General features: G+C 29.0%; 1 protein-coding gene across 1 annotated transcript; it reads right to left on the bottom strand.

Moving 5' to 3' along the window:
* Positions 1–6,416, bottom strand: LOC112593679 (the record flags this gene model as incomplete). Its single annotated transcript, XM_025338186.1, has 2 exons — positions 1–1,301; positions 5,719–6,416. Coding segments are annotated over 2 exons (1,986 nt in total), but the record flags the coding sequence as incomplete, so codon positions are not given.
* Between the last annotated feature and the right edge of the window lie 8,917 nt (positions 6,417–15,333).

The following is a 15,333-nucleotide window of genomic DNA, read 5'->3' as shown; positions in this document are numbered from 1 at the left end:
TTTTGTTTTGTAGTCAATTTATGAACATGATTTGTTTTTTATGCCTTATACAAAATGTATTCATAATGTACACAACGATTTCGCCAATAAACACACAGAAGCCCAAAAACAAACCAAAAAATAAAACCACAAATGCTCCGAAAGATTGTGACATAGAAAGAGTCGTATCCTCGGTAAACGCAATATTATGTACCAGTTCTTCTTTGAGGGTTTCCCTATCCCATTGCTGCATAATACCTGTTTCTGAGAGTCGTGACATAATGGTACTAATTCTATGCCGAAACGGCGATCCCTTTCGAAGCATAAATGTCGACGAGTATGATTCAATCGTACATGTGGGCAAAACGTGTAGGTGTCTCGAGTCGTTAAAAATAGTCTTATACCTTTGCGCATAAAATATCAGTTCGCGTTTGGATGCCAAGACGGCTGTGTCTTTTTTTAATAATATCCTTTGGATGAAGTGACCGAAGTCTTCAGGAGGTAATATCTGATAGCGGTCAACCAACTCTTTGAAATCGTTGCTAGAGCCTGCTGATGAGTTGATCAAATAGTACATGTCTTTTCTGCCTACTAAGTTCAAATCGGTCTTCAGCAACGTGTGCTGGTCGTTAATTTCGGGCGTCATTTGTGGTATGGTTATCAAACTACCCAAATACGCCTGATACGCGCTCGTCACTACCAGGCTGTACAGTAACCAGTTAGACAGAAACACTTGCAATGCGCACGATTTGGGCGTGACTTTGATGGGAGCGCCGATGAACGTACCATACGTGTAAAACAGAATGAATAACGGACTCCACTGGACCGTCGTCACTGGCCGTTGAAGTGTGGACATGAGCTGCGAAAGTGCAACGACAACGCCAAACGCCAATATTATGCTCAGTATGATCAATATCCAGATGACTAGAGAAAATTCCGCCACGTAGTTGATCCACAACGTCGGGTCGTGACCAATGCCGCTGGGCAAGCCCCACGTGAAACAGTCCATCTGATCTTCCTTGATAAACTCCACGTCGGATTCGCTGTCGAAAATTCTCGTGAACCGACCGAATGCCAAGTCCACCTTTCCATGTTTCACCTTCACACCGATTGGTGAACTATCGTTGTCCGATAAGGCTGTTTCGGAGACGAAATGTACCTCTGAATGGCCTACGGCCATAGTCACGATACCAGTGAAGTTCATGTACTCCTGCATGAAATTGATGATGCGCAAACCTGACCCCGACAGTTGAAAGCCTTTCTCTGTTTGCACTATCGTTGATACGGGTGGCCTGTGTATGCCCAAGCATTTCAACGGACATCTGAATAATATATAATAGACAAATATTTATAATGTATCCATATTATGTTGGTAGGCAGGTTTCACTATGTGTAGAAGGTTATTTAATATTGATTTTTCTAATCCTAAATAAAGTGTGGAATGTATAAAAAGGTGTATTTATTAGTTAATGTAAAAAATACTCGAAACTAATTGGTATACAATGTAAGTAGGTATATATCTATATTTCGAGATTCTGAGTGAATTGATTTTATTATTATGTTTTTTCTGTCTACCATTACTTTTTAAGATACCTAGTAAAAATGCTTTGATTTTAAACTTTGATTGGTTTCTGGTAGCAAATTATATCTAATTGGTATCTTAGAAGGAAGAGGAGTTATAAATTAATCGAGTTCAATACTTTACAAATAATCGAGAAAAAAAAATTAAGGAAAAATGGGAAATCTAAAGAAATATACAAGCACAAATATTTTTCATAGATATTTGACGATTACGTACCTACTTTAACGATGGATTAGGATGTTAATAAAATTATTTTATCAACTACAATCTTGAAAAAAATTTTATTTATTTTTAAATTGTTTTAAATAAATATTTTTTAAAATTTATAATTATTAAATCATCATTACTGTAAATTTGTAATGTATATAAGTAAATATGGTGCTAAAGGGATATCAATTTTTTTATACAAAGGACAAAAAAACAAATAAGTTCCATGCCAATGTGTATCTATTAGAACTAAAAACCCATATTGAATAGTTAAACTTCTAGTCTTGGTCGTCGAAATATTGTAGGTACGCTATTTAGAGAGGTTAGAAAGGTAAATAAAAAATTATAATATTAAAAAAAAATGATACATATTTTGTATTATTTATACGTGTGAATATACTTAGGTATACATGTATAGTAGACTCTCGATAATCCAACAGATATCTAGTTACCGTAACTAGGTTCTTATAAAAAGCATTTTTACTTGTTGAAAAACCTTAATTTGTTTTATTAAAACATATAAATGATACACACGTCACACATACTAATTTATTACTGTATTAAATGAATTTCTTGATGGAAAAAGTCTAAAATAATAATTTTTTGTTTAAAACGATGCTTTTAAGACTTTTAACTGTAATCGTTTAAGCAAAAATATTAAAAATAAAAATAAATTATAGCTGAATTACTAGATGTGCCGGACTACTACATAGCCGGATTAACGAGAGTATACTGAATAATTATTTAAAAGAAAATAAGTAACTGAAAGAGGTGCCCATTTTCAACAACGAATAAGATAAATCATAACGATTAATAGTAATAATAGTATAATAATGTGTGAACATATAAAATTAACGTTAAAACAAAGTATATTTAGAATTTAGATAGGTAATAATTATGGTAAACATTATTAAAATCTAGTCATAAACGTGCTCGTTATTTATAATGTCTTATATTTAAAGATTTTTCTATAGATAAGAAGTAAAAATGATCCCGTCTCTAAAAACATATCACTTATACTTTGAAGATGCTGTTATTTAGAGGTGCCCGTTCAAGGATATAATAAATTAATAAATAAAAGATAGATAATAAAATAATAATAAACGGTGAAACTCGAAAGCGCAAATCGACCTTTTTTTTCGATAACCCAAAAGCGCAAAATTAATTTGCACTTTTGTACCTTGATAGTGGGATAAAAGCGCAAAAATAAATTGTATTACTAGATACAATATTTTACTGACCTAACGTGTGACGCTCGACGCTTTCCATGTATTTACGCGTGGCCTTTCCACGACAGATTGAAGCAACGCGCCAACACATCGCTACGGTCATTACATTTTTCTGTATCTTATCGTAACACATTACGATGACAAAAACTTGGACCTCGTATACAGAAAAAAAAATTTTTAGATTGGAATACTTGAAGATAGTGGGTTTCAAATTTCAAATTTAATTTTAAGGTACTTACTCATTATTATACCTATTAGTTTAATAAATGTATTTATTTATGATAGGTACTTGTTTATAGATTTTTTGATTTTTACTGATTTTTTGATACATGTTTAACCAATTTAAAATTATACTTAAAATTATATTTTTTATTTTTTACTGATTTTAATATTACAGTTAATGCTTATTTAAATATTAATTATAACTACGATTTTAATTAAATACACTTTTTTTATAAAATTGATTTGCACTTATGGGTTATTAAAAAGGTATTTTTTTTTGCTCTATGGGATTTTTATTTTTGCGCTTTTAGGTCGCGTTTGGGTCATATTTTACGCTAATGGGCTACAGCCATAATAAATATCAAAACCTAACACATTATTATATAATATATACAGTGACGGCACTATGTATTTTGAGGCCCTAGACAATTATTTTTGGTGGTGCCGTTGATGATTATGGAAGTAGACGGTAAATACTTACACTTGATCTTTTGTTTTATATAATAGGTGATAGTTTTTAGACACATTTTAGATACCAATTATCAGTTAACAATAGAGATTTATTTTATTATTTCTAATTGACAATTTATTAGATATAAATATTATATTATCAAAATTAAAACATTTTTATGACAGTTTACGTCGCCAGAACTTGCTAAAGCAGTTAATTGTTCGACTCGTGAAGTATATGGGAACTATAGATATATCTACCGACGAAGTTTATATTAGACGCACTACGACGTCAAGGCACCAACTTTGTCATCGTAGACGTGATGTCAAGCGGACATGGCCATCGTTGCGGCGCAAACAAGTTCAATTTTGAACAATAAACATATTTTTGTTCAAAATTTTATTGATTCCACTAATTTAGTTTATAAAATATATTTAAATATTAGATGCACAGTTAAGTATATTTTAAAATAATTAGTTATTGAATACAATTAGTTTTAAAAAATGATGAAGCTTTATCAAAATAAATCATATATAACAAAAAATTACATTTATTTAACTTTTTAAAATTATAAAATAAAAACAAAATAGTTAGCTACATAAAAAAAATAAATATTTATTTATATATTTATGAGTTAATGTGTGTAGTGAGTAAATTAAATTATACTAAAATAAATATAATTAAAGGGTGTTCGTACTTTATCAGTTGTTATTGTTGATTGAAGTGTAATGTATTTATATTAGTAGGTATAATAATTTATATTTTATAGCCTATAATTGGTATTTCAAGTAGGTACAAATATTAGTTTTATTTTTCCTGTATGATTACAAACTATGCACATTGGCTATATTACTTATTTACAAAAAATTCTTCTTAAGTTACTAGCCATAAATTAATTTTTTTTTCTCTGCGTGCCATAAAATAGTGAAAAACAAATAATTAAACATGGGGCCCCGGGCATTTGCACAGAATCCCCCCCCCCCTAGTGCCATCACTGTATATATACTATACTGCAGTTGTGTACAAGATGTTGATGTATCAATCTATAACTACCATTATTTCAAAAATTAACTTCAAAATTCTTACTAAAAAAGGTTAGGTATAGTTGTGCATAAAACATAGGTATCTGTATAATTACTTTTTAAAGCATTTAAAAAAATATTAATATTGATTAATAAAATAAACTGCATAGTGAACTATAGGATTTAAAATATATACATTAATATAAAAGTAGGTTTTAGATCAAAGTAAATCGTTAAAAATCATTAATAATTGCCTAAAAGAGCAGTTATTTAATTTAAAAGCTCATAGAAGATAAAGAACATAAAAGAAAAAGTGCGCAATAAATAATGAAATTTTATAGGTATTAAGATTTACTTAACCTAACCCATATACATCGATTTATTTTGTACAATATAATACTTAGATAGGTACTACCGACAATTTTCTCTTCTCAAAAAGTCATAAGCAAATCTATAGGTAATAAAATTACGGCTACTTTAATAAAACTAGATAGTAGATATTGGTATACTTCCGTCTACCGGTACTCTGTTAGTTAATATATTAAATATAACTAACGGGGAGTAAGTTAAAATTTTTATCAGCCATGTACAGCCATTCTTATTGTATTTTATTGTTTCGAACTTCAATTTGACGCAGCCCAAAGGATGGAGTTTGAACAATTTCAATACAGTATGATGAATATGTATAAGTACCTATTATACTTGTTTAAAATAAACGAAATCCGAATGATGTCAATTTAATATTGACTATCGGCAATAGTTATAATATGGTGGGATAAAAATCTAGAAATATTATGGGTATAGTTTTCGTAAAATTTATGAAAAAAGGACAAGTTTTTTTCTCGCCTCTCAAATTGTGTGTAAGTCGTTTTCGACGTCATAGTCCTATATAGAACATTATCTCCCCCTCTCATCATATAAGTCGAATCCGTATTCGTTTCCCCCGATATCAATTCTCGAGTTATCGACACTCGACTGCAATAATGAATGGGTGACACTACACAAAACATATTAGTGTCGTTATACTTGTGCAAGTCTTTCAGCTTGTTGTCCATGCCGAATACTCTGTCGGGCTTGACGAAAGCGTTCGTCGAGCTGCTCCAGACGTTGACCATGATCGGCGGACCGGCTCCGTTACACCGGGACCCGGTGTACGGGTTGAACGCGTACACGCGCACGCTGCCGGTGGACACTGGCACCAGGACGGCCACGTCGACGAGTTGATAGTGCCAGAACGCCTCGAACAGCATCTGTATGCGGTGCAGGTCGACGCGGTCGCCCGGCCGCTGCATCTCGTCCCACAGCACCATGTGCCGCGAGTGGTCGCTGGACGGCAGCCGGCTCAGCACCGCGTCGTAGACGGTCGACCGGCCGTCCCGGTCCACCGCTTGGCCGCGTTGCAGGTACACGACGAGCCCGTTGGCCAGCCGCGCGTCAGTGGCCGCCGACGAGTGCACCAGCAGCCTTGGGTGGCCCATGTCGACCAGCAGCCGCTGGCCCAACTCGCTGCGGTTCACCTCGTCAGCGAACATCACTACCGACCTAGTGCCCAGGTACTCGTCGATCATCTTGTTGACGGCCGTGGCCAGACGGGCGATTCGGGCCCGGTGAGCCTGGGCGTCGAGCGCCAGGTCCCGCAGCCCGCGTCGCATCTTCAGGCCGCCAGCGGCTGCGTGCAGTAATGCGACCACAGCTATTGCCGTAGCGGCGCTACGCTTCGCTGTTATGCTGTTGTTTTTGACGCGCATGCCGATTGGTGTATTACACGTAACTCCAATTAACGGTGTTAACGGTCATCACTGAAAAACGTTCATCGAATTTTATGTCGTAACTCGTAATTATAATCACGTTACACTGCACCTAACGAATATCTCTAATGACCTAAGAGAGTTGATTTTAACATGATCGTATATTCTAAGTGCATGCAGCGGGTTACAGGTAAAAACCTTGATACAAGAGACTAATAATTATGAATGTATGGCGTAAATTGCAGTTATAACTTATATGAGTTATGTGTATTGCGTTACGATTAAGCGGACTACGAATTGAATACACACTAGAATGACCTTGGGCATGTACTACTATGCGCTCAAAAATAAAGACATACGCACTTTAACATTTCGAAATTAATTAAAAATTTCAACGGTTATGGTTTGAACCCTTAATCTCTCCCCCTTTCTAGATATGATTTTGGCTTAAAGAGCTTCAATAAACAATAGATATGTGCTTGTATATATAAATATATAATAGATGAACTATTTTTCGTAGTTTATGACAAATACATTTTTTATATTAAAATATCATATTTTAACGTAGCAGTATAAGTGCCTATACCCATTTTTTAATATAAAATGCCAAATCTATAAATCTTTCCCTCCGAAATATGGTATTAATAAACCTACTTAAAAAAAAAATAAAAAATAATTGAATTAAATCTATACGAGTACTTAGCATTATCTTCTAAAACTCCTTTTATGTGAACTAATATAGGTACCTATTCAAAAATGTTTTATACTTCGATTATTAAATTTATACATTACTTATTTATTATTTTGAATTTAGATATGGTAATTTGTTTGACTCATAATCCTGCAGCTTTAAATTCTAACAAAATACAAAATATAATATATGATATACAGTATTGCAGCGTACCTATACATTACGTTATTAACTTAATATCCTCTTGAACGAATTTCGGGTACGGTTTTGTACGTAGATACTAAATGCGCGTAATATGTGTCGATATTATTTATACTCGTTGGCATCGTACATGATAATTTACTTAATTTACGTAATGGAAAGACTGCACGTCATATACATTATAAATTATACATTTTTAAATTATTGCTTCAGTCACGGTAAATATTATTTATAAAGGTAGATACATAATTGTATTTGACTTGAAGACAATAATTATAATATATGTTAGAAATGAACGCTACTGTATGTTTGTTTGTGTGTGTAAATATTAGTATGTATGATTTTTATATAGATATAATAATACACTACCTATAAAAATATGCCACATAGGTACAAAGCCGGAATTATACATTTTGCGATGTGTTCACAAGTACAATAACTGTTAAAACTTGTGGGTTCAAAGTAGACACACATAGTGCGCTTTATGATTATGTATACAAAATCATGAACCACTATAATAGGTTCTTATATATATTACAAAATGTCACGTTTATACAGTTTTATTTGTATTAAAAAAGTGTAAACATTTAAAATAAAAATATTACCAATATACACTTTTGTATTTTATAAAATCACATATTTTATTTATAATAAACCTTAATAAAATACAAATTTACTTAACAATATAGTTAACCAGTAAGCGTTTTAGCGTGTTAGCACTTATGTCTTATCTCGTATAATAATTAATATGGTATATATTTGTATACAAAATAAACACACTTTTATAAAATATTATAATGATAGAATCTCGAGGTATAAAAACGTTTTAATTTTATTTTTCAAATATCGTTTTTAAGATATATCATTATTGTTGTTTGCAGTACCTTTATAATTAACATGGTCAAAACCATTATGTGAGAAACTTGAGATATTTTTGTTTTGGTAAGTATACGCAGTGGCGTATTTTGAATCTTTTTTTTTCTTTTTTTTTTTTTAGGGGGGGGGGTGTCCAGATAATATAAGCATAAACTTTTTGTTAATTGGTTGCAATATATCTCTGTTTAAATCTACTACCGCTCATAATATACTCATCAAATATTGTAATGAAATATTTTTTATTTATTTATTAAAAGTAGAAATTTTTATATAATTTAAATCATACGGGTATAAAATACCTACTGTAAACATAATTTTAATTAAAAAATAAAAGCAAATAATAATATGTTTTAAAATAAATATATATATATAGACATTTAAGATCCAATGTATATTTATATATTAAAAAAAAAAAACATCATTGTAATTAATATCTAAATATACACAAATTTCCGCTGGAGAAACAAGTAACACAGGCACATGAAGGCACGGAGCCGCAAGATAAAAATATAAATTGTATGTTTACTGTAATAACTAATAGAATAATAATAATATAAAATTATTATAAATTATTATTACACATTTGTTACCATAATCGGTCACAATAATTTACTAATTATTACTATATATTTTGTTTGTTATATTCAATACCAGTGGTGCTATAAGAATAATAGTTTTATAAATAATTAAAAATATAATAGGATAATAAGTACATTATTTAAAACTAAATTTATTTTCTTTCCGAATTAGTTTATAACTTGAATGACTTGATATAATATTAAATTAGTTCATAACGAATCATATAATATTATTATTGTTTACCAAATTTCTTACAAAATTTATCTAAATTAAATATTTATTGAATTTTTTCTTTTTTTTTGGTTTGGGGGGTGTCCAGACACCGTAGAACCCCCCCCCCCTCGCGCCACATACGCCACTGAGTATACGAGTATAATATACTATCATTTTAGTTTCACAAATTCAAATATTTTGGTTTTCAAAAAGGCTGGAGGGGCATTTTATACTTTTATCTTCAATCTTACAAGTACGTAACAGATAACAGTGTAACATGAACGTATCTATTGATTCTTTGTATTGTCTTCTTAAAATGTTAAAACTAAGTACCTATATCATTTTAAATAAGCATATATAAGTATAATACAGTGTGATCACGACTTACGGTACCACTATTTAGCACTATTTAATATTTATTTCATTTGGATGACCTTCTATTGAAGTTAATATCTTAGATGTCCTAGGGAAACTTAAATACACATTTATTTATGATTTACAAATTTTTTACATTTTTGGTTTACGCATGCCTATACAAATTACATTTTTTTAAATAGAATTACACTCTTTGGCATTTATTTTTTTGTTCATAAAGTATATATATACATTCTTTGGCATCCCGACTTTAGCAATAACATCGAAAAAACCAAGTCATAATACCAGGGATGTACGTCAATTCACCGCGGCTAAATTCATCGCGAGTTAAATGATCGCGGTCAATTCACCGCATGTAAATTTATCGTGGTCGCAATTAATTGCACGTCAATTTATCGCAAAATTTCATCAAATATTTATTAAATAATTATTTATTTAAATAATCACAAAAGAATCAAAAAACTATTAATCACAATAAATATTCTATGTAGTTCACATACATTATTTACAAAATTTACAATAGTAATTGAAAATTATGAGCAACACATTAGAATACTTAAAGAGTGTGAATTGTATAAAATTGGTAAAATAATAATGGAGAACTAGATAATGTGCCTTCACAAAACTAATTGTCGCATTGTGCTATAAGCTTATAAGACACAATAAACATGTTGTTGAAAAAATTAAAATTTGTTTAGTATTAATATCACTATCATATTGCAAAAAAAAAACATTTCCATCTGTAATTTCGTCAAATTATAAAATTTAATTCGGTTGGGCCATTGAGCAACTGTAACTTTTGCTTACTTAGGTATACGTTGAATAGTAGGTAAATTTTAATCTATTTATAATAGGTAACTGCCCAGACGATTCAATAGGGATTTAATTATGTAAGTGCTGAACCTATTATCTATTACTGCCTACTGGCTATATTTGATAGATTATTAAGTGTTTTTTTACCTCAAAGTCTGATAAACTCGGAACGTGATTATGGTCAGTATTATTTAATATTTTTCTTTCGCTTAGGTGAAGTTGTTCACAACATTTATTTTTATAATATTGATAAAATTTCTACATGGATTTTGTATCATTTTCCTTTTCTTTTGAAAAATATAGCTATTGTAACAAAGTATACCTTTCTCTTTCTTAATTTTTAACATTTGCAAAGCTATAATAGAAAAATTTTATTAAAATACAAATAATAATAAATGAGCTTACTCGATAAATACATGACGGTTAAAAATTAAAATGACGATTTAACGATTGTCATAAGATTGAGATTTGAGACTAACATTGTTAGAGTTCAGAAATTATAAAGTACAATAACACGCGATGAATTGTCGCGCGATTAACTTATTAGTTATTACGCGATTAATTGACGTTGCGATAAAATGACCACAGTGAATTGACGCACGATGCATTTAGCTGCGATGAATTGACGTGACACTAATACGAATTACGAGATAATCTATTAAGTATTAGTCCAGTATTAGGTAATTAGTTAGTATCTAGTATCTACGCACATATTCTAGCAAGTTGTATATATGATGAACGCGAGTTTTATAATTATTTATAGTAATTTATGTTATTTGTGAACTAAATATAATAAAAGTTAAATTACATTTTAGTGTTATAGTTCTATTTCATTAGGTATGGACATAGAGTTAGGATTATAATGTCCTAAAAACATACTTTAATGCAATATAAAAAATGCAAAAATGACCTAAAACCTTTAGAAAATGACCAACAAATGTACTTGGATAAGTGAAAACAATTTGAATTTAAAATAATTATTATTAATTATTATTTATTAATTTTTTATAATACACAAAATAGGTAAAAATGTATTTCAAGAAGTAAATAAAAAAAAAAATATATATTCAAATTTGAATTGACTATTAATTATATTACTTTTTCAAAGCCAATAGACCGGAGTAGGTTAATCAGGATAACCTATATAAAACATAATATTAAAAAAGCTTAAAATAAAAAAAATGAGCTTAATTACACAAAATTAACGTAATATTTGTAAAAATTATATTAACAATGCAATTAAATGCATATAATACAAAAAATGCAAAAATGCAAATTACACATTATACATTTTTGTATAAGGATACAGATTTAGTTTTTGGTTGGAACTGTATAGAACTTTAAAAAAAAAAGCAAAATTTATCAAAATTAGGTATCTGGGCTCTAGGGTATGGAGAACCAGAATTTATTTCAAGCAGCAACCGAAAAAATTAACAACAGTAATAAGAGAGGCGACAATATATTTTAGATTAAATAAAAGTATACCTAAAATAAAAAAATTAATCTCCCAACTACAATAAATCATTATTATAATTAGTACCTAAAGTAAAACAATCAGTGTATTATTTAAGATAATTATCATCATTTATCGCCAGTTTTGGTAAATGACGTTAATGACGGTGAAAGATGAATATTTGAGTTTAAAATGTGGTTATTTAGATTATTTACTTACATAATCAAATAACTTTGGTAGATGGCGTAATTAACGTTATTCACCAATTTTCGTATTTCACCATAACATATATAAACTTTATTGCATATATTTTTTTATTCAAAGAAAATATAAAACTCTTTGGCGTAGTTATTTCCATTCATGAAATATTTATATACTCTGGCGTATATATATTTTTCATCCGTAAAATATATATATACTCCTTGGCATATATTTTTTCATCCATAGAATATTTTTAACCCTTTGGTAAATATATTTTCATTCACGAAATAATAATACACAAGCGTCTAGTAACAGAGAATCCGAATGGCTGCAAGTTGGCCGACTTCGTTATCATTATCAGTTATCAAAGATTTTATTATCACTTCATTTTCAAAATGATAATATATTTCTTTCCTTTACATTATTTCTACCCAAGTTGTATTCTAACTGAATTGTGTTTTAAGTCTAATTTATTAATTCCGAGTTTATTATTGTATTATAGTGACAGTTAAGTATCCAATTAATTTATTTTATTTTAAATATTGACAGGTAAAATGAACTCAGTACATTTTTACTAATTGTTAAAAAACTTGTCTGTTTAATTAAATGTATAATACTTTTCAAGTTTATACCACTACTTGAGTTTAAATGTTTTATTCATCCCTTTTCTTGATGTACTAACCAGGAATATTGTTTTAATTGTATTTTGTTAATTTATTTTTTTTTATGGTTTTCGTTAATTATGTTATGAAGGCCTATGGATGTCACTCTTAGGATATATGGATTTTTAAAATGGTTTGCGGATGAATGAGGATTAATGGTGTGCAATCAGATCATGCCTGTGTTCCTTCTGGAGTTTCTCAGGCCGGTTTCTTGTCCTTGTCACCATTTCTATTTCATTTTATTTGTATTATAAATGTATTGTAATTATTTTATTATTACTATTTTGTTTTCAATGTAAATTTTAACACATGACGTCTAAATTAGTTAATGATTTTATAAAATAAATAATCAATAATTTATTTTATATGATACCATTGAAAAAACATCTGCTATAATAGTAATTTCCATTTTAGATTAATTTTACTGCTATAGAAGTAGTTTTTTGTGACTGTCTGTCAATGTGTTAATAAATATCTCTTTATTATTCTCATTTGTATAATATATATATTTATTTGTTGTGTTATTTGAATATGTATTGTAAAAATGTTTATGGTATTATAAGTATTTAATTAAATAAAAAATCACAAAAAAAGATGTCTATTTATTAACAAATTCAAAAATTATAAATATTATTTGTGTAAATACAATAAATATGCATCAGTATTTTATTTTGTTCAATTAGGTTTTTAAGAACATGTTAGACATAAATTAATTCAAATGCATAGAATGTGAAAAAAGTTTAAATTTTTAAAAAACCTAAGAGCCCATATAAAAGTAAATCACCTTCTTTTAAAATTGGATGAAATAGCACCAACAAAAAACAGAAAAATAGTAATTTATATGTATATACTTGTGACCAATGTACTAAGTCATATTGTCATCAAAAAAATTTAACTGAACACAAAAAAGTTGCTCATCTAATTTCTCCAGTAATTGAAATCGTAGTCTAGTGTGACATGTGTTCATTTACTGCCACATACAAAAATATGAATATACACTGTGAAAAAGATCATAATATTTTACAAAATGTAGATAGTTTTGAATTTGAAAGCATTGATGATTTTAACAATTGGAAACGTGAAATTGAATCAAATTTATAGTTATTACAATTGCCACAGGAGTGGCTTCTATAATTCAATTAGTACAGGTCAACGATGTTTAAAAACACAGGGTACTAACAAAATAAATGGGTACTGTCCAGCTAGTATTAATGTTATAGAGTCAAATGTTACCAAAAAATGTACCGCTAAATTTAATGGCAATCATATAGGTCATGAAAAAGAAATAGGACACTTGCCTTTTAAAAAATATACCAGAGATGATATTATAGCATCTAAAATATCACAAAACATTCCGTTTGAAAAAATTTTGGACGAAATTCGTGATAATATTGCCAACAATCATTTAGAAAAAACTCATTTACTTACTAAGAAAGATTTGTATAATATTGAAGCTTCATACAATCTTAACAATAAGGCAGTACATCATTCTAATAATAATACAAGTGTTGGAGCAGGGGTAGAAAAACTAAAATCTGATGACAAATTAAGACTCGTTTATTACCTACAAGTCACAAGGTCAAATCGACACTAATCATATCCAACTAAAAGAAGATGACTTTTTATTGCTCATAATGAACGATTATCAAAAATTCATGTTAAGCAAATTTGGAAAAGATGTTATTTGTTTTGATGAAACGCATGGGATGAATTCGTATCATTTTAATTTGACAACAATCATGGTTCCTAACACCCTTTGGCATTTATTTATTCATCCATGAGATATTTATACATCAAATGATAATTTTTCAATAATGAAACATTTATATTCTGGCAAATATTTTTCGTCCATAAAATATTTATACACCAGGAAATATTTTTCGTCCATGATATATTTATACACCCTTTGGAATTTATTTTTTTGTCCATCAAATATTTATATCCTAGCAAATTTTTATTCACCCATAAAATATTTATAGACTCTTTGGTAATATTTTTTCGTAAATGAAATATTTATACACCCTTTGGCATTTATTTTTTCATCCATGAATTAATTATAAATCGAGTGATAATTTTTCTTCCATGAAATATTTATATTCTGTTTATATTGTTTCACCCATGAAATATTTATAAACCCTTTGGCATTTATTTATTCATCCATGAAATGTTAAAACCTTTTTGCATTATTTTTTGTCTATGAAATATTTATACATCAGGTGTTATTTATCATCCATGATAAATATATATACCCTTTGAAATTTTTTCGTCCATGAAATATTTATATTCTAGCAAATATTTATTCACCCATAAAATATTTATAGACTCTTTGGCAATTTTTTTCGAATATGAAATATTTATAAACTCTTTGGCATTTATTTTTTTCGTCAATGAAATAGTTATACACTGGCAAATATTTATTCATCTATGAAATATTAAAACCTTCTGTCGTTATTTTTTGTCCATGAAATATTTATACAGTCATTGGAATTTATTTTTTCATCCGTGAAATATTTATATTTTGCAAATATTTATTCATCAATGAAATATTTATACACCAGGAAATATTTTTCATCCATGAAATTTTTACAAACCCTTTGGCATTAATATTTTCGTCCATGAAATATTTATACATCGAGTGATATTTTTTCATCCATGAAATAGTTTTACACTCTTTGTCATATATTTTTTCGTCCATGAAAGATTTATATACTGGCAAATATTTATTCATACATGATATATTAAAATCTTATGGCGTTATTTTTTGTCCATGAAATATTTATACAGTCTTTGGAATTTATTTTTTCATCCATGAAATATTTATATTTTGCA

The sequence above is a fragment of the Melanaphis sacchari genome, unplaced genomic scaffold (genome assembly GCF_002803265.2).
Source record: "Melanaphis sacchari strain LSU unplaced genomic scaffold, SCAv2.0 Contig20_pilon_pilon, whole genome shotgun sequence".
Taxonomy (NCBI): Eukaryota; Metazoa; Arthropoda; class Insecta; order Hemiptera; family Aphididae; genus Melanaphis; species Melanaphis sacchari.
This window is presented reverse-complemented; position numbering and strand designations above follow the sequence as displayed.